This window comes from Suricata suricatta, chromosome 5 (assembly GCF_006229205.1).
Source record: "Suricata suricatta isolate VVHF042 chromosome 5, meerkat_22Aug2017_6uvM2_HiC, whole genome shotgun sequence".
Taxonomy (NCBI): domain Eukaryota; kingdom Metazoa; phylum Chordata; class Mammalia; order Carnivora; family Herpestidae; genus Suricata; species Suricata suricatta.
The window spans coordinates 140984322-141005913 of NC_043704.1; the positions used below are offsets into that span (position 1 = coordinate 140984322).

General features: G+C 35.1%; 1 protein-coding gene across 1 annotated transcript in view; it reads left to right on the forward strand.

The window, feature by feature from the left end:
* The window catches only part of ZCWPW2 (zinc finger CW-type and PWWP domain containing 2), an 83059-nt gene that overhangs the window by 14063 nt on the left and 47404 nt on the right, over positions 1-21592 (forward strand). Inside the window, 1 exon segment of the mRNA XM_029940848.1 lies at positions 18302-18416. Within this exon segment, the coding sequence (XP_029796708.1) occupies positions 18302-18416 (115 nt within the window).

The window sequence follows — 21592 nt, forward strand, 5'->3', positions numbered from 1 at the left end:
TTTATCTTGACTAACATAGTAATGTAACTTTGGTTATGGCTTACCATTTCTTGTTGCCTTCTATTTCTTTGCTTAGTCCTACTTTGGTTGGCCTTGAAATTATGCTTACTGCCATATGTTCACATGTCAAACCATAATAATCTGTTTGATTGAACACAGCTTTAAGGTCATTCCTGTCACTCCGTGTTATGCAAAATTTATAGATATTGTTGACAAAACTGATATATAATTTGAATTTAATATTTTTAGTAGGTTTAAGTTGATCATCCATCTTATTGGTTGTACAGAGTCATTATAATTTTTCTAGGACATAAATAATGCACTCCAACCAATGATGGCTGGCCAAATAGCAGTTTTCTGGTTTTTCGTATTGCCAATAAAACATAGATAGTTCACCCCTGATGCTGTGAGGCTCCTATGGCAAAATTTAAGGGTTTATTATGTCCATGATGTGAATGGACTTTTTGGCTTTATATTTTAGTGGTCTGCTTACTGATGTCTGTAGGGTGTACCTGTAGGCGTGCAACATGTCTTTGGAGACCAGGGATTATTTGCATCTTTACCCATTGTATTATGGAGTTGCTTGTATTTTCCAGTAAGATGAGCAGGGAGCAATGCCATATTGCTAAAGTTGAGCTCTGCAGCTCCTAGTTCTGTTTCCTAATTGGAGTAGCATTAATAGTGCTCACAAAAAATTTCCAGGACTCTTTCCTCCTGTTACAGAGAATTGCACATTTGATACTTGTGGTGGCATGGGCCAGTGATTTGTGTGAATTGATGAATGCCACCTCTTTGAGCACGTAAATGTGTGCACTGCAGCATCCTCCACAGCTCACTCTGTCCCCTGGCACTGTGGTTGACAGCGTTTGAGGTGTTGATTTGCTACCCTCTCAGCCTGGATGCCTGAATGACAGCTACTTCCCCTCCCTACCAGATAGCAGATAAGCGAGGGGAAGATGATCTAGGCCTTGTGCTGGGCCCCTGGGATTATTCCAACAGATGTGCTAATGATGGTACAAAGGATGTCACAGCTCTTTGTAACTTGTGTCTTTAGAAGGACCGTTTTGAACTTTCAGTACTCCAAAGAATTTGGCCAAATTACTAAAATCATAGTACTCTAACTCTTCCAGTCTGTAAATAGAAATAACACGGCTTGTTACCCTGTAGTAAGTTATAAAATAAGTTTATTTCTTTTCTGTATAATGAAAAATGTGTGAATAGAAATTACCAACTGATGATCAATTTTTTTAATATAAAGGTGGTCTAATAAATATCCTCCAACAAAGGACTCTGATGTCAACATGCACTGTGATGACTCCAACAACTAAAAGAGCCCCCAAACAGCGAAGATATTAGTCTCTGCAACCCCATGAAGATGGTCACTATTTGACATGTAAAAGAAACTGAGATTCAGGATACTGGTCAGTCAACGACCAAATGATGAGATAATTATTAGAATCAATGTCTGACTCCAAAGTCCAAATTATTTGTCTTTCTATACCCTGCCAATTTACTTATGCATTAGCAGTGGCCTGATTTCTTGTGAAAATTTTCCTGCATTTGGCTACAAATGAGGAAAATTCTCACCTTTTAATTCTAAAAGGTTGAATTGTGGCAGTCTCTTGCAGATTTGCTCTTTATTTGCCCCTTGTTGTTCCCCTTTGGGGGACTAATGACCAAGCAGAACTCTTGATAGTTTCAAATTACATTTGCAGTAGTCATAACAAGTGCATCTGGATGAACATCTAGTTGAGCAAGTGTTTTGCTTATTAGGATCCAAATTCTAAGAGTGTGGTTTGTAATAAGGATTAGCAAATTAATTTATAACTAGATCATCAGGCAGTGTTTTTCTCTTAGAGTAATGGAGTGAGACTGGATACAAATCTGTTGAGCCAACTCAGTAGAAAACTGCATTTGCAATATATATATGTTTCTCATCTTACAGTGTGGTTACATTCTGATAAGTCCATAATAAGATGAAGATATCATGAGTCAAAAATGCATTTAATATTTCCAGCCTACCAAACATCATAGCTTGATGTAACCTACCTTATATGTGCTTAGAACACTTACATTAGCCTACAGTTGGGCAAAATCATCTAATACAAAGCCTAGTGAATAATAAAGTGTTGGACTAGCTCATGTAATTGAATACTGCAGTAAAAGTGAATGAAAGCATCATCGTATGGGTACAGAATGTTGTCGGTGTACCGGTTGTTTACTCTTGTGATTGTGAGCCGACTGGGAGCTATGGCTTGCTGCCATTGGTCAGCATCATGAGAAAGTATCCACCACATAGTGCTAGCCCGGGAAAAGATCCAAATTCAAAATCTGGAGTGTGAGTTCTACTGAATGCGTATCATTTTTGCACCATTGTAAAGTCAAAAAATTGTAAGTTGAGCCATCACAAGCTGGGGATCATTTCTCTATATGTGTTTTTGCACCGCATTCCTGCTCACAAGTAATATGTATGGTAATCAAATTCTTGTAAGTTTTTATTGTTTGAATTCCGTATTTGATATAAAATTTGCTGTAAATTTGGTATTATGGGATTATGATCCATTATTTGTGTGCTTGTTTTCTAAACACTCTTTAGTTCTTGGCCTGGAGAAAGGTTAAGAAAATTAGAGCATGTTTCCACAACTGTGACCTTATTTGTGACTAATATGCCAAGAAAACTTCTGTAGTCTTGTATATTAGGACAAAAATTAAGTTGTCATAGCAGTTAAAAAGGCAAGCTCTAGAGCCAGGTTCTTTGGGTTTGAACGTTGGCTGTGTTACTTACTAGATGACTGACTGCAGGCAACTCACTTAGTCTTTACAAATCTCACATTCCTCATCTTAAAATGGAGGTTATAATAGTATCTGCCTCAGAAAGATGTTGTAGGGGTTAACTGAGATAATACGTGCAAAGCATTTGGCGTAGTGCTTGTCATGTGTTCTTTTTAAATTGTCGTTATTGAAACATAGTTGACTTACAAAGTAGTTTCAAGTATACAGCATAGTGTTTGATAATTCAATACCTTTCTTAATGCTCCTCACAATAAGTGTAGTCACTATCATAGGCTTTTAACAAACATTAGTCCATGTTATTCCTTGGAACTACAGGTGAAGTATACATTTAAAATTATTTATTTCCTTTCCCTAGAAACCCATATCTACAGAAAGGAGTATCAAAAAGATACTAAGAACAATGAGATGGAGAAAATAGCTTTTCTTTTGATTAAGATCATATGTGGAAAATGATATGATTTTAGTGTTTTTTATCAACCAACACTATGCTCCCAGAAATGAGAGAAAATAAAACTAATTGATCATCTTATCCTTTAATTCTTTAGCACATGACTGAAAGAGGCCATTGCTGCAATGCTTTTCTAGTTGACTGTAAACAGAAGTGCTCTGAACTATCGAGAGCAGGAGATAAGTTAGAGCATTCTTAATCTGACTCCTTGGTGAGTGAATAGTCCCCAATATCAGCAATGTCTTGAGAATACTTTGGATTTGTTTGATGGAATTTGGAAGGAGAACAGGAAATACTATCTTTCATGTTCTTTGCCACTGAATGAAACCAGTTTCTTTCCCTATCTCTATTCTGCTTTTTGATTCACTCACATTTATGTATGCTGACTTTGCTGCTCCAAATAAATTCTTGAATTCACCTCTGTCATCTCCCGACTTCATCTCTTATGAATTTAGATAGCTGTGAACTTCTACTGAAGTTAAAAAGTCCAAATTCAAGTAATATGACCAACTTTATACTCAGATTATAAAGGATAGAACAGGTGGCTACCTTTCCCATCATCAAATGCATGAAAAATGTGTTAAGTATCACCTAAGTTTCTCATATTGACTCTTCACTGGAACTGTAGTAACCTTTTCTAAGAAATTCCAATATATACCTTTCTCAATTTTCTAGAAGTGTTTCGTTTCTGTTAAAGGAACCAGAGTCAGATCACTGTTTATAAGCCAAAATTTGAGGCTTATTGAATTGCCTTCAGAGTCATATCCCTTTTTAGTAAGTCTGCTTTAAGATGAATCTTTTAGGGGTGGCTGGTTGGCTCAGTTGATTGAGTGTCCAACTTTGGCTCAAGTCATGATCTCATGGTTTGTGGGTTTGAGCCCTATGTCGGGCTCTGTGCTGACAGCTCAGAGCCTGGAGCCTGCTTAGGATTCTGTGTCTCCCTCTCTTTCTGCCCCTTCCCCACCACTCACTCTCTCTCTCTCAAAAAAAATAAACATTAAAAAAAATTAAAATAAGTAAAATAAAATGAGTCTTTTAGGTTGGTGTTCTTAAATTAGTAAGTAGTAGTGGAGTAACTTTTTGGTACATTTTTCCATTAGGGAATAGTGAAGTTTAAAACTCATAATCATAACCAAAATTCTACAACTGATCTGTTGACTTTCTTTTTTCATGGTTTTTAAAAAATTCCCCCACATATAGATGAATTGTATTACATCTTCTAGCCCAAAAGCAGGACCAGTCTATGACTCAGACAAAGCCCATTATCCCTAAACCCTAAACAATACTGAATGAACTAACTTTGAAAATAAATTTCAGAATTACCTCTTCCATACCATTTTGTTTAGCTCCTGGATACGTCCTGATTCTGCATCACATATTTGGCCATCCTCCTCTCGTTATCCCACCTGCTTTTATGCTTCTATCCTGAAGCAGAATCTGGGCATCTGTTTGTAATAAATACAACTATTGTTTTCCCATAAACATATTCCATTAAAAATAAACAAGCAAATATAGGGTAGAAAATAGCAGCCAGGGTGCCTGGGTGGCTCAGTCTGAACTGACAGACTTTTGCTACCCTTTTTGATTTGGCCAACTCCAGAAGGTTGAAGGAACACATAAAATCATGTGGATTTTTATTTAACAAAAAATTTTCTAAAACATTTCTTCTTATTTGGTGTACCTGAGTGGCTCAGTTGGAAGCCTACTTAAAAAAAAAAAAAAGAAAAAAAAGAAAATAGCAGCCAACTAAATCTCCTTTAAGTCCAGGTCTTGATAAGCATACATACTGTTGCTTAAGACCTGTTAGGCCAATCCTGGCCTTTTTAAGGCCCAGGACAAAAAAGAACATGCTTATTTTCATGGCTGATTTAAACCCATTCTCCTAGTTCACCGAGCGTCCCTGGCTGTAGCAGGCAGTCTGGTTAGAGCAGTGAGAGGGAGCAGCACAGGCCTTAAAAATGATCTCCCGACTCAGTGCTCACTTTCTTCCTGTGCTCTGTTTCATCATACATTAATAATAGTTCATTACTAACGATTCATTGCTAATACTACTGTTTTACGTAGCAGTGCTTACAGAAGCTGTCTTGCTGTAGACTTAGTGCTGTACTTAGTTCTGCAAAATAAAAAGTCTACAACTGGAAATCAGAATATGTAAAATTCTTTAAACTGTACACAATAAATAAATTTAAGTTTTTGATTCATTTTAAAAATTGGGATAAAATATATGTCACATAAAATTTAATATTTAACCATGCGTTCAATAGTGATTTAAGTTTTTAACTACTGATAATAATCCTAGAAAAAATCTTCCTAAGAAGTGTTAAATATGACCTGATAGAGAAAATGCCAGATGGTAGTTTTCTGTTATTTTCAGTATGCTATATTTCTTATGATATGGGCTATGAGCCTTTTCATAACACCATCTTTGAGATTTGTGAAACAGAATTGCCTTTTAGTGAAATAAAATTTTATGGTGGCTGAGCCCATGAATTCTGGAGCTTGTTGTGTATGAATTCCAACTCTGTAACTTACTAGCTATATGAGTTTGGGCAAGTTCTAAACTCAGTGCCTCAGTTTCCTCTTTTGTAAAATGAAGATAGCAATAGTATCCACTTCATGAGCTTGTTAGGATGTTAAAATGAGTTGTTTATAAAGTGCTTGAAACTCTACTTGATCCTAGTACTACAGAAGTAGTGGATAAATTAGTAACTTAAAAATTAATAATAGACTTTTAATAGAACGCCAATGGAAATAAAATGTATACTTAGTCAACTTCTCTGTACTGTGAATAGGATTCCTATCTTATTTTCTAGGATTGCATAGACCAAATGATAAAAATTTATGTTCTAATCACTTGTGACATTACTAATGGACATTTGAAAAATACTTTACATTTCATAAAGTACTTTCTACATACACTACCATGTGTGATCTTCATTTATTGTTAATAAAGTTGAAGCTTAGACTAAGTGACTTGCCTAAGGTCACAACAGCAATAGAACTGGGACTCAAGCCTAGGTCTTCTGATTACAAACTCCAGGTTTTTACATTATATGTCAACCTAGTTGATATTTTTATTGAGCCATCTGCTTCTAATCTTCAGAAGCGTACCAAATTTATAATAAGCCATTATCTGTAAACTGAAAGATCCCAAAGTCCTTCTTATTGATATGCTGTTGATTCAGCCAACTTGATTAATTAACTTAACCATAAATGAGAACTTTTCAAAGTCTGACAAAGATGTAAAAGCTTCCTTCTTCATGTTTAGTGTATTGATTCTTGGCCATAGATTTAGAACCTCTCCATGGCCATCACTAAAGCCTAGTATTTATTTTATTCTCTTGTAACCATAGTGGCAATTGGTTATCATTTAATATAAACATTGGTACTTGATGCCAGGATTTTTGTTTTGTTTTGTTTTGTCTTATATTCTACTGTTGGTTCCCAAAATTGCTCAGTATAACATTCTCCCATAGAACTCTTAAAAAAACATTACTGTTCATTGTTATAAAAAAGATAAGGAAATTCTACCATTTGTAACAACATGGATAGACTTTGAAAGAATTATGCTAAGTGAAATAAGTCAGCCAGAGAAAGACAAATAGCATATGACCTTACCTACATATGGAATCTAAACAACAACAAACTCATAGAAAAAGAGATCAGATTTGTGGTTATGAGAAGTGGAGGGTGGGGGGAAAGAATTGGAAGAAGATGGTCAAAAGGTACACCCTTCCAGCTAGAAGATGAATAAGTACTAGGGGTATAAGGTCCAGCACAGTGACTATAGCTGACACTGCTGTGTGATCTGTAGGAAAGTTGTTAAGAGAGTAAATTCTGAGAGTTCTCATCATGAGGAAAACAATTTTTTTTCTTCTTTCTTTTCTTTTTATTGTATGTATATGAGAAGATGGATATTAGCCGAACCTATTGTAGTAACCGTTTCACAATATGTGTAAAGCAAACCATCATGCAGCATGCCTTAAATTTCCACAGTGATGTGGAATAAAACTAGGATTAAAAATATACACCCACACACGTGTGTGTGTATATCTTATCTATCTATTCCTGAACCTACATATTAGGGAGTGTTCTGTGAATCTATATAGTTCCTCGGTGAATCTCAGGAGATAGCGGATTATCTCACTATAAATGCCTACTTTCTATGTTTATTGGAATTTGCTACAGACAGTGTTAATGAAATGTATTTTTAGAAGTTTATTTATTTTGAGAGAGGGAGAGAGAGAGAGAGAGAGAGTGCGCACCCAAGTGAGGAGGGGCAGGCAGGGAGGGGACCAGATTATCTGAAGCAGACTCTATGCTGACATCAGACAGCCCCATGTGGGGCTTGAGCTCTCAGAAACCATGAGATCATGACCTGAGCTCATGTCAGATGTTTAGCTGACTGAGCCACCCAGGCACCCCCAAAATGCATATTTTCATTGTCTTTTGTGTGTGTGTAGGTATGTTTGTGTATGTGTGTGTATGAAATGTATAAATGTGTTTATGAGTTTGTGGCGCTACACAAGCCAGACAGACCTTCAGCAATATTATGATGCTGGACTCCCCTATCACTTTTAGTGGTCTCTCTCTCTTGGTGGCGGGTGATTTTCTCCCTACTGTGACAGCTGGAGCCCTCTTTTTCTTTCCTTCTCTCGAAATCTGATTTCAGGTCCATCACACTAAATGACTGATGTATTGGTTGTATAAAAATTGTTTTCAGAAGGATGTCAGTGTAAATATCTCTTTCTTTAAAAAAATAACCACAACATATAGTAGTTGTCTATTTATTCTAACAGGAAAAAAGCTTATATATTCAATGTCTAAGTAAATAGACATTATGTTAGTAAGTATATGTTAATAAAAAGTTTATCTAGTAGCCTGTGATTTTTTTCATTTTCCATTAAGACTATTTTAAACTGCTTGGCTTCCTATCCCTCCCTCTATACCCAGCTTTGCAACGAATACTCAGTTCCTGTTTTGGTAATATTTGGAAAGATTTTCCCAATATTTCAAGGCAAGCAATGGAACCACACTTTAATTGGACTCTCAAATTTCCTTATTCTTTCTTCCTAATTCTCTCCTAGTATTCATTGCATTCTGAGTATTATCTCTCAGGCATGATACATAGTCTCTCATATCTCTGTAAGGGATCAGACTAAACAGAACTAGAACTTTTGAGGGGGTCGATCTAGCTAATTCACACTTTCTGGTAGTGTGGGGAGTGGGGGACATAGTATTTTGATCTTAAAATCTGGCTGAGTTAGAGTAAGCAAAATTCCTACTTATGTCTTTGGAAACTTAGAGTAAACAATAAATTAATAAGGTCTTGAAAGCAGTATTTGCTTCAGTTGTCCAGTAATTGGAATAAACTGTCTAAATAATCCAGAGTTGATTATATGAAGATTATATGAACCTGTGTTAAAGACAAGAGATGAGGGGAGAGTGTGTAATGCACATGGGTGTGCTGTGACTATCTTCTAGTGTGCATCAAAGGAACGGGAATGCTCTTACTGTCTTGGTTACTGGTTGCTTTTGCAGAAATCCAATTTAAGGAAGACAAGATATCCTTGTGATTAACTTTCCACTGAATTGCTTTAAGTGAAAACAATCTTCCCAACAGAGGAGAAGAGCGGTAGCTTTGGTGTGATAGTAAATAGAACCATGCATCAGGGCCCCGCATGGTTACAGTCAGCGAGCTACACTACAAGTTTGAATGTATAAATAGCAGCAATTAACGTAAATCACCAGCCAGAGTACCTTAGAATAGGCAGTAGTGTTGATCCTTAAACATTTAGTGGAGATGCATTCCAAAGGAAAATTATTTTACATTTTTTAAGATTATGAAGTCTATGAATTATATCCTCATGTTTCTAAAGGCATATTATGTAAGAAATAACTTAAAGTAATGGTCAATATGTGAAGTCATTTCAATGAATTTATGAAGCTCAGTATAGCAGGCTAAGTACCTATGATTTTAGTTTTTCTGATCTTTAATGTATGCTCATCATTGTATCTAAACAATAAACTTTCTAAATTATAAGTACTTATTTTATAGTTACCTTTAATATTAATATACCAGAATGATAATTTTGGATTGTAGATGCTACTATTGTATATACAGAATTGTAGTGAGACTCTACCCTCCCCCAAATGGGTCACGTTAAAAATAATCTGATTGAATTACTTTAGTTTTAAAATTAGGTACGATTTTTTACATATTTAAAGTACTTAAAATTAGACACACTTTTCTTTTCCTAAGAAAAAATATACTACTAATGTCATGGGCTAAATCAATAGCCGTGAAGTATTTTACAGATCTGAATTCTGTACAAAAACTGAAGTTCTGTATTGTCTTTGATAGTCATCATGTTTATAAATTTTTCTTTTACTTTTCTAGGGTAAATCACATAATTCAGGATTAAAATCTAGTAGCCTTTCATTTTCATCTCCAATTTTCTGACTGGATTGTATCCATGCCATCCTGAACAAAAAAAAAAGCAATCTGTTTTTAATAATAATTATTTGGTGAGCTCCTATTATTTGTGGTTCTTCTAGGCTCAGATGTGAATAAAATAGACAAAATTCAAATGCCCTTGTGCGACTTAAGTTAATAGGGCAAGACCCATAGCAAACAAATAAATAACAATAAAAAAAAGATGAGGTATGTGAATTGTTGCTGAGTCTTGTGGGGGGAAATGAAGAGAAAGTGATAGGTGGAATGAGGAAGCAGGGGGCCCTGGAAGAGGAGTGAAGGTGGCCACCTGCCCCTCATTCCTAATACTCGACGTCCCCTTGGCTAGGATACTTCCCCACAGCCAACCAGACACCAAGGAGTGGTTGGTAACTCTTGTTTTGATTGTATTTTCCCATTTCCTTTATTCTAAAAGGTAGTTGGGCCCCTGGTGCTCCCCTGTCTCAGGAGAGTTTTCTTTGGTGGAGATCAAAAGCAGAGCTTGCCTGTCTTCCGGACCAGTGCCCCTTGAGGGTGGGAAGGGTGGACTGGGAACAGAGAGGTCAGTGCCTCTGAGAGGGACGGGCAGGAGCAGCTGCGCAGACAACAGGCCTCTCAGATTGGGAAGAGGACAGAGTCTGTCAGTGCCCTGGGAAGCGGTAGTACCTCAGACGAGAATGGCGCCGTGTCCCACCGAGGGATACTAACGTCATGCCGTCAAGGTCCCCAACCAAGGTCCCCACCAAGGCCCCCAAAAACTTCCTTTGCCTCACTGTGGCAAAGAAGCCGTTAGACTGCCTGACTTCAAGGGACTGGAACAAAAATGTTTAATTCTTGCAACGACTGTGGGTTGTAGAATAAGGATCTGTCTTCACTCTTCAGGCATCATATATTTCTTTCCAATTTATAGGAACCTAGAGAAAGTAAGGGGTGGCCCCCAAATGCCTGAGATCAAATTTCTTATCCTTGTTGGATGCGGGCTGTTACATAGATTTTTATTTAGCAAAAATTAATAATGGGACACTGCTTACACATTCAAGTTTGAAGCAGAAGATTTATCCTGCTAGAACTTCAGGTTATTATACCTTGATTAACTGGTAGGTGGGGAAGCAATCTTAAAATACAAAGCGACAAAAGATGTGAATTTCTGCTGGATTGCAGATTTCACTCCTCTGGCCTTACAGGGTGAACAGGCACATATATATTATTTTCCTTGAAGCTGCCACTCCGTATTAGTATGTGGTGATAGCACAAACCTTATTCAATGAAAAGGGACATTCAATTTCTTCCTCAAATCCTGGGAAATGTAAAAATGATATTAAGTCCTTTCAGTCCGCCAGGAACACTCAGTTGAAACAAGATCATATAAAACAGTACTTTACAAAGTTTTCAGTTTTGGACATAGCTGGGAATTTTCTCAGACACAGGGTACTATCTTCTTGTCTAACCATCTGTTAGAGTCTCAAACCTCATCCTTAATCCAAATATTTACAGGCTTATTCATCTACCAAGAATACATCTATCAAGCATCATCTTATTTGCATTCATAAATTCACACAAATTTTTAGATTGTGAGTCTTCCTTTTCTTTCCATGATGATTACTTCTTTTTCTCTGTGATTACTTATTTTTCCCCTCTACCCTAAATTTAATATACTGATTGAGAAAACTTAAGTTGCCACAGTAATATAAACATAACAAAGGAATTGATATTCTGTCTTTGGATCATAGAATTTACAGGGATTTGAAGATGTTCTGTCCTTTCTATGGTCTCATGTAAAATTATTGATCTTAATCCTTGACTTTATAAGCTTTTAGCTCCTTGAAAGTTTGCTAAAGGGCTGCCTTTAAAATTTCCTTCTTAAACAAGTATATTTGAAAACTTGTCTGTGCTTTGTATGTTTTGGGGTGGGAGAAAATTTGAAAGTTCTAACATTAAAATATACCCAAGGTTTTAGTGACATACATAAGTCTTTAAGACTATAAAAGATGAAGACAAAAATAACAGTTTTCACAATGAAAACTAAGGCACAAGACTTTCACATCGCAAAGGACGGGCCAAAACTGGCTTGGCAGCCCTTTGTGCAATTTATGCAGGGATATAAAAGGTTTGAGGTTGAACATGTGGGAATTTCTTTGGAGAAAATAATGATATTCTGTAGCATTTTCCCTACCTCTCTCACTACCCATCTTGGGAAAAGGAAAGATGTTCATTTCCCTATATGAGGGATTTTTTGAGAGCTTGAGCAACACAACATACTGGTGCTATCCTCTGAGAACTCTACTGAGTGAGCATGTCTGGTTACCAGGTATGGCGGCCAAGTAAAAAGAGCTAGAGGCACTGAGAATGGCCAGCATTCCCGTGTGGTTTGGCGGAGAGATGATGCAGGCAACATGGAAAAAAGAATCAGTAGTCATTTTAGAAGGATCTTCTAAAGATAGCTTCCTGCTCCCATGAAATCTAGACAGAGCAATGCAGGGAAAGTGGTAATGGAGTAGGGGACTGATTGGAAGCAACCAGCTCAAAGAAAGATCTCCACTGTTAGGGGAGTTGTACCTAGTTGGTTGAAAACATTCTCCAAAAACCCACAAAGCATCCCACACACACACAAAAAAGTACTTTAAGCCTCGTAGAATGCATCAACCCCAAACTGTGATGTAGCCATCAAAAATATTTTTTTGCAATTTCTTTTCCATTCTCTACACCAAATCTTTTCAATCCAAGAGAACCCAGAAGATGTAGGGAGAGAAAGAGAAACACATGGAAGAAAAGGAGGACCACTTCAGCCTGCAGTATCCCCCCAGCTTGAGGAGGAGCTGAAGCTTTAACTTAACATGCAAGTTTGGAATTGTATTTCTTACATGCAAGGGACATTGTAGTTTTTGAATTTCAGGGAACTAAGTATGTAACTCTGGGGCGTTTTATTATCCGAGAGTTATCAGGAAAGTCACAAGAGTTGCTGTAGATTTCAGTCAAGTATTAGAAACCTCTAGATTCCAGTCGATAGAGTGAGTTTGAATGGCAGTTACTTTCTCCTTGAGTTTGATTCCTATATTCAATACCATTTCGTTTTGAAAAATTCTTTGTAAATCTAAAGTTAATTCTCTTACTTATCTTCAGCTTCTGGCTAAAATGTAAATGTAAATGTTTTCATGCCTTTAAAAGATATCTTTGTTAAAAATAAAAAAGAAATTTTTATTTCTTAAAAAAAGGAAAAGGTAGTTTTTGCCTCAGTTTGGGCTTATTCAAAATAGCGTTGTCTCCTTTGCTGAATTTTGTCTAAAATGTAAACCTTCAAGTTGAACATTTATCTCATTAAATACTATAGTATTTTTAAATTGAACCTAATCACAGTTTTATTACTATAATTCATTCAAGCATGATGTTCATTCATCCTTTACAAACTTTGCCCTAGTAATTAGTATATGGAATGAACCTATTATGTTTGGTGAAATGCTGAGTCTTTATTTCTTTCTCATCAGTCCAGAAGCCTTTCCTTGGCAGATTCCAGTTGAAAGATTATGATAATGTATTAAACAGCTTAGTATATGAAGGTGATTACAAATAAACATTTCTTTTTTGGTAGCTTCTGCAGAAGAATTCTGTTTAAATAAATGTGAGTCACTTTAGCATGTCTTGAAAACTATGTGAACTCATTCAACTGAAAGTTTTATTTTAATTAAAGAAGACATTGGTTGTTCAGGTAGGAAATCAGAGTTTTTAAAAGTATGTAGGATTACTATTATTAGGTAATTGTCCTGATAGAATTGGCTAATATAATTAACCAAAGTCAGAATGGCTAAAATGAACAAATCAAGAGACTATAGATGCTGGCAAGGGTGTGGAGAGACGGGCACCCTCCTACACTGTTGGTGGGAATGTAAACTGGTACAGCCGCTCTGGAAAACAGTGTGGAGGCTCCTCAAAAAACTATCAATAGAACTCCCCTATGACCCAGCAATAGCACTGCTGGGGATCTACCCAAGGGATACAGAAGTGCTGATGCATAGGAGCACATGTACCCCAATGTTCATAGCAGCCCTGTCAACAATAGCCAAATCATGGAAAGAGCCTAAATGGATCAAGAAGATGTGGTATATATATACAATGGAATACTACATGGCAATGAGAAAGAATGACATCTGGCCATTCGTAGCAAAGTGAATGGACCTCCAGGGTGTCATGCTAAGTGAAATAAGTCAGGCAGAGAAGGACAGATGCCATATGTTTGCACTCATAGGTCTAATGGGAGAAACCTAATAGAGGACCATGGGGAGGGGAAGGGGAAAAAGAACTAGGGAGAGCGAGGGAGGCAAATCATGAGAGACTCTTGAATACAAAAAACGAACTGAGGGCTGAAGGAGGAGGGGGGAGAGGGGAAGAGGGATGATGGTCATGGAGGAGGGCACTTGTGGGAAAGAGCACTGGGTGTTATATGGAAACCAATTTGACAATAAACTATATATAAAAATAAAAAAAGATCATATTCAAATAATTAAAGTTGTATTGTTTAATAAATTATATGGGTACAAGTGTCTTCTTGGGGAAAACAAAAAGTAGAAGCTGTACCTCATACCTCACATCCAAGTCAGTGCTAGAAGGATGAAAGATTTAAATGAAGAAAATGAAAATACAAATATCATATCTAAAAAATAAACTGTCAACAGAAGATATTTGTAATACATATAGCAAAGGATTAATTTAATTTATAAAAGTTTCTTATAAACCAATGAGAAAAAGACCAATATAAATATTAACATAGGACTTGAACAGTCATTTGTAGAAAAGAAAATATAAATGGCCTTTAAGAATGTGAAAAGTTGATGATTAAAATCTGGGATCTAATGTACAGCATGGTAACTAAAGTTAATAATACTGTATTATATGCTTTAAAGTTGCAAAAAAAAAGTAGGTCTTAAGTGTTCTCACTATATACACACATGTGTGCACACACACACACATGAGTTACTAGGTAGTTGATGGAGGTGTTAACTAACTTTATTGTAATAATTTTACAAGGTACACAGGTATCCAATTATGTGCTCCTTAAATTTACATAGTTAACTGTCAATTATATCTCAGTAAAGGTAGAAAAACATTAAACTTTTCTCATAATTACTAAATTTAAGAAATGAAAATGATAATAAAAAAGAAATACTGTATTTCCCGTAAAATATTGACAGAGATCTCAAAGTGTGGTCACAGAAGTCTTATCCAGGGTGTGAGGCAACATACTGTTTCTGCCTTTATAAACTGTGACCACCTCATTCAAGAGTGAATTCACAGTAACTTCCAAAATTTAAAATATGCATACTTCAGACCTGGTAATTCAACATCTAGGAATTTATTTTCCTTACACTTTCACATGGGCAAAGTGATATAGGGGCACATTTTATTGCAGCATTGTTTCAAACTGTATATTAGAAATAACTGAAATGTTCATAACTAAGGGCATTTTTCAAATAAATAATGGTACATACATAGCACATGTGTGGATATACATTCATCTGTTTCCTCAGTCCTTTAGTTATCTCAACCAGTTTCTTGACTTTATCTGCAGTTCTCTTAATTTCCCTACCACACTCTTACTTGGTGTCTCTGCTTGGATGTCACAATAAACATCCTGTACTCAACAGGTATGAACTCTCGATCTGCCCTTGACAGCCTTCTTCTCACTAGACAGCAAATTTCATCTTTCTGCTAGCTCAGTCCAAAAGCTTTAGAGTCATCCTCTGTTTCTCTCACAACCAGTTTTCAGTTGGTCAAGAAATTTATTTTGCTGTATCTTCAAATTATGTCCAGAATCCTACCACTTTCATCACAATGGCTGCCACTATCTTGGTCTATATCACCATCATTTCTTGCCTAGATTATTGCAGTAGCTGGTCATCTTATATCTATATGCCTTTGTATAGTTTGTTTTGGTCAAAACAATCAGAATGATTGTTTTAAAACTGAATCAAATCAAATGTTGTTCATCTGCTCAGAACTATGGAATGAGTTCCATTTTACTTAGAGTAAGAGACAAGATCCCTACAATGGCTTGAAAGGACCTTTATGATCTGGCCCCTGTTATTTTTGTGACCTCATTCCCTATTACTCTTCTTCATTTAGCCTCAGCCACCTGGTTTCTTTGATGCTTCTTGAAAATATTTGTTTTCTCCCACCTTAGAGCGTTTTTTTTTTTTTTTCTCTGTTTAGAATTCTCTCTCTTGGGATATCTATGTGGTTAACTCCCTGTCCTCTTTCAGGTCTTTGTTTAAATGTCAGCTTTCAATGAGGGTTACCTTACTTTATTGTTTTAACTTTTCTTTATTATATAGAATTTATAACCTCCTGTAACATATTGTAGGCTTCATTTGTTATGCTGATTGTAGATTGTCTGTTTCACTGGCTAGAATGAATGTAAGCTTTATCTACTTCTTCAGTGATAGATCCCAAGGGTTTAGAATATGTTGAATCAATCAGTCAATGAAGCAATCTGCAAGACAAATTGAAAACCTCAAAGTACATGTAACTATTCACAACACTCTGTAAAATTAGATAGATTCATACAAATGATATAAATCTTTGTAGATCCATACAGTATGTGTGAAAGACTATAGAAGAAACTGGTAATAATGGGTACCTTTAGGAGAAACAATACCAGGGCTGGGTAGCGTGGCACATTCCACACTTTAGGATGTGCACTCACCACTTGGGTTGGAAAATACAATGCATAGCTGAGCCTAATTGTGGAATTCAAAATTCTTTATACATTTACAGTCTTAACTTTTTGTTTCCTGGAAGATATTTAATTTTATTACCACTAGATGGCACATACTTACTGATAAATTCTTAATCTCAAACAAGTTTTTAAAAAAGGTTTTTGGTTCCCCAAACTCACCAAAGTTTACTTTAGCTGTCTACAGTATTGGTTTTTCTCAAATTTTCTTAACTTCAATTGTTTAGTGCTATTTTTCACTGATTTCTTACTTAGCATCATTATAACATTTGAGTTGCAGAAATATCTTAAATCTGCAGACACTAACTTAGATATTCTTAGTTTAAATTTTCTAATGTTTATTGAATTGTACCTGCCTAACTCTTTTTCTATGAAATTAAGGAGTGAGGTTTAAATATTCTGTGCATAAAAGTAGATTTTTGGAAATAAAAGTAGGTTTTTGTTCAATTATATTCTGACTGCTTTTCATAAAATAAATCAGTGTCTAGAACAACTTGCAATTTAACAAGCATTTTCTGAATTCTTACATAATATGCAGTGACATTAGGCAAATGGGTACTATGGAGGTTACAAAGATGAAATATTAGTTATTGCCTCTGTCTTCAGAGACCTTTCATTTTATGGGTAGGGACAGTCATGAATACAAATAACTATAATACAACTCAGAATGTAGTAAATGATTAAATGAAAATATTAAGTATAATGGGAAGAGATAGTTGATACTAATTAGGGGACTCCAAGAATAAGGCGGAGTTTGAGAAGAGCTTTAAATATATAGATAGTTTCATTCTCTAAATGAATTAAATATAGGTATTATATAGATTTATATTTCTGTATAAGATGTGAATTATGTATCTGAGATAAAGATACCATTATATGCAAGTGGTAAATATGGAATAATAGAATAAAAACCTGTATTGTTTTTGATGGTAAAGTTTCCAAAACGTAGAAACGTGGTAGTATGGATTTTATAATTTGTAACATTTAAAAACATTATAAAAAAACTTTTTAGCCAGATTCTTGGGTGCCTGGTTGGCTCAGTCAGTAAAGCAGGTAACTCTTGGTCTCAAGATCATAAATTCGAGTCCCACATTGGGTGTAGAGATTACTTAAAGATATAATCTTTAAAAAAAAAAACATTTTAGTCAAGTTCTAAATAACAGTGGAAAAATTATTGGGTCAGATAATTTTTATAGTCATTTTTAGCCTAGAGATTCTTTTACTCTGTTGTCTTTAAAAGTTTTGTAAAAATAAATTCCATGTAGAAAAAGTACTGAATTCAAGTAGAATAACATTTATTGAGTGTTTGCTATGCCATAAAGCTGTCATCTATTATTTTATTTAATACTCATGAAACTTTATGATTAATATATGCTGTAATCCACATTTGAGAGATGAAGAAATGGGGCACAGTATAAGGAACTTGTATGAATATGTCACTTTCCTGCCATAACTCAAAACTGATTGTGAATAGAATTAATTTTCTTAAAATAGGAAACTTGGCTTTTCAGTTTATGCCACTTCAGTATCATTGTTATGTTACTTAAAAGAGAATCAAATTATTCTATTAAAATGTATTAATACTGACTACTTTGTTACATTGGTGATCCTAACTTTCGTAACTTAAGTGTGAGATGAATTATAGTAAAATATTATCTCAGTAAATCAAGAATCTAACCCTTTGGCCTTAAAGTACATCATTTCCACAAATTTGCTATATTCCAAAATAATAATAAAATAATAATTATGTACCAAAATCTATATAATATATTGTTACAGTGCTTAAATCGGATCAATTTCAACTCAACAGCAGAATCAAGTAAGTACTAAAACAAATTATATATCTAGAAATGAGTCTTACTGTTTTTCTGTGTTTCTTTAGCCAGGAAAATGTAAGAAGAAAAAGAAATGGTATAAAAGCGCACTACAAGAAGCATACCTTCTCTATGGACTTTCTCATGAACAAAGACTGAAAGTGTGCCTCCTGTCCAATCAGGGTATTTGAGTTTTTTTATTCTTCACCACTCCAAAATGAGGATTTATTCAGATGCATGCTTTCTGAAAAATATTTGCACATTTGAAATATTTCTATTTCTTTTCATAGGGATAGAATATATCTTTGTCCACTGAAAAGTCAGTTTTCTGTGGATTAATAATATGTATTTCACCTTCTGAAATGATTTTCAGTGGCTAAACATACACTCTATTTAAATGCAGGGATTTAGTTAACACTTCTGTCATCTTCTGTACTCTTAGACTATCTACATAAGTTCTTTTGTGTATTTCAAAATATGTACTTCACAATTAGAAGCTATGTCTTTAAAATCTATTTCTGGGATGAAACTTTCATTTGCATGTGCTGTATTATTTTAGTCCAAAGTATTCTTGAGAATGTTTTATTTTTAAATACATTCAAGGCAGAGATAAAAATGTCATCAACTTTTTCTTTTTTTATTAGGTGAAAAACGATGGTAAAATTTCAGGTCATTTTCAAAGAAAGTTCTCTCAAATCATAGATAGTATGGTTTATGGATAGCTTTTTAAATGAATTCATCATAATGATTATAGCAGGTAGGATAGATTTTTAACTCTGAATATGATTGGCACATAAAAATGATGATGTTCAATAAATTTAAATATGCTCTTAAATTTTTCTGCTTAGTGATAATAATTATCACCTTAAATTCTAAGGATTATGGAAGGATCTGGCCTTCAGTGCTGACTGAATTTGAAAGTAAGAGCAGTAGTTTTTCCTCCTTTGGAGAAGTTTAATATATATCTTAAAAAAACGTATATGTGAAAACATTTTATTTGAGAAAAATTTAAGTATTAACTCAGATACCTAAGTTTAGATTTTAAAGGAAATAAGTATTTTTAAAAAGAGTGGGAAAGAATGACAAGTACATTACTCTGGTTTACTCTAAGACTGGGAAAAGGGACATTTATTGCCACGAATGTGATTTTATTCCTTGTGCTGAAAATACAATGTCTCTGTTTATTAGCAGTGAAGTTTGAACTCACTGTATTGTTACACATGCAATTTTATTCTTTTCATGGATTAGATATTTTTCTTCTGTAACCAAAATAAACTTTGAAATATTTAGGTTTTTTACTTTTCTTAATATAAATACTTTGAACTAATACAGTCAGTTATTTTTTCAAGTTATGTTACAGCCATTTCACACTACCAATGGATACACTCTTTCAATAAATATGGAACTATGTCTTTGTCATAGTTGTGTGTGCTGGCGTATTTATGTCTGGCTCCTTTGACATTCTTAACTTGTCCAGAGACTATGGAGACGGGTTATTTCTCATTGGCTTTGAAGGAGACCATTTCTTTTGCTGAAAGACTCTGATGATTTTTGTATGTAGGATTTGATGTGACTTAGTCTGGATGTAGAGAATCTATGCTTAGCGACTTTCAACTTGTTCATCTTATTGTTGAGTTTTAAGAGTTCTTTGTGTATTTCAGATAATAGTCCATTGTCAGATATGTATTTTGCAAATATTTCTCTTCAAATTATCTTCTTATTCTCTTGACAGTGTTTTTTGCAGAGCAGAAATTTTAATTTTAATGAAGTCCAGCTTATTAATTATTTCTTTTGTGGCCCTTGCCTTTGATGTTGGATATGAAGTCATCAGCAGCCTAGTCATCTACATTTGTAGATGGGGGCATGAGGAGAATTGCAGGAATTCAGTCTCTGCCATAACAGGCTCACTCACTTCAGACTCTCTACTATCTCCAAAAGAGACAATGTAGTCCTTGCTTAGCTTCCAGGGTGAATTCTAGTACATATCCAGCATCTTACTTTGTTCAAAAGTAGTTTTGAGAGGTAAATAGCCATTATTCAGATATTTTACAAAAGGTGAGTAGCTTGGAGGCAAACAGTTTATCTTATCCCAGCAGCTTTAGGAATTTCTTCACCCCAAAATTTCTTCTTTCAACCTAGAAATAATGATTACTCATTTCCTGGCCTGAATTCTTCCTACACTGCAGACATTGGCACACTATTATGTTTGATGCAACTCTTTCAGTGTTGAAATCTGCTGGGTCAGTAAATGATATGTAAAAAATACAGACCTGCTTATAACTGTAAGAGATTCCAAAGTCCTGTCCACATAATTTGGTTCCCCTGTTTTTGTTGTATCAACTATTACTCCAAGTGAGTGATTCTTCTTCTGAGTATAGAAAGATTTTTATGTAGGAACACTCATTATAAATGTATTTTTAAAGTGAATAGTATATCATCCATATAGTCTCTTTGTAATTTAGCTTTAGGATTTTGTATTATATGTGGATTAATATTTTCTTATTCCTCTACATCTCAAGAGTTGATGTCCCTGTCTCTACCTCCCTCCCCAGCATTATTTTATTTTAAATAGACTTTATTTTTTAGAGTAGCAAAATTTTGGGTTCCCAGCAAAATTAAGCAGAAAGTACAGATTTCCCATAGGTCCCCGCCCTACACCCATACAGCATCTTCCTCTATCATCCTGTGCATCAGAGTAGCATGAACCAACACTGACACATCATTATCACCCAAAATTCAGAGTTTTCATTGGGTTCACTCTTTGTGTACATTTGTACCTTCTGTGGGTTTTGACAAGCGTATGATGATGTATATTCACCATTGCAGTATCATACAGAATTGTTTCACTGGTCTAAAAATTTTATCTTTCACCTGTTCATTTCTCCCCCATTCCCACCCTTCTGCCAACACTCCACAGCCACTGATCTTCTTATAGTCTTCATAGTTTTGCTTTTTCCAGAACATCCTAGAGTTGAAGTTGTAGAGTATGTAGCCTTTTCAGATTGGCTTCTTTCACTTCTTCATGTCTTTATACACTTTTAGCACTGAAAATATTCCATTGTTTGTAACACAGTTTATGTTTCTGTTCACCAATGGAAGGACATCTTGGTTGTTTCTAGGTTTTGACAATTATGAATAAGGCTGCCATGAACATGCAACAGAGGCTTTTGTGTGCAAATAAGTTTTCAGCTCATTTGGGTAAATACCAAAGGAGCAGAACTGCTGGATCATATGGCAAGAGTATGTTTAGTTTTATAAGAAACTGCCAAACTATCTTCCAAAGTGGCTGCATCATTTTTAAGTTCCCACCAGAAATGAATGACAGTTCCTGTTGCTCCACATACTTGCCAGCGTTTGGT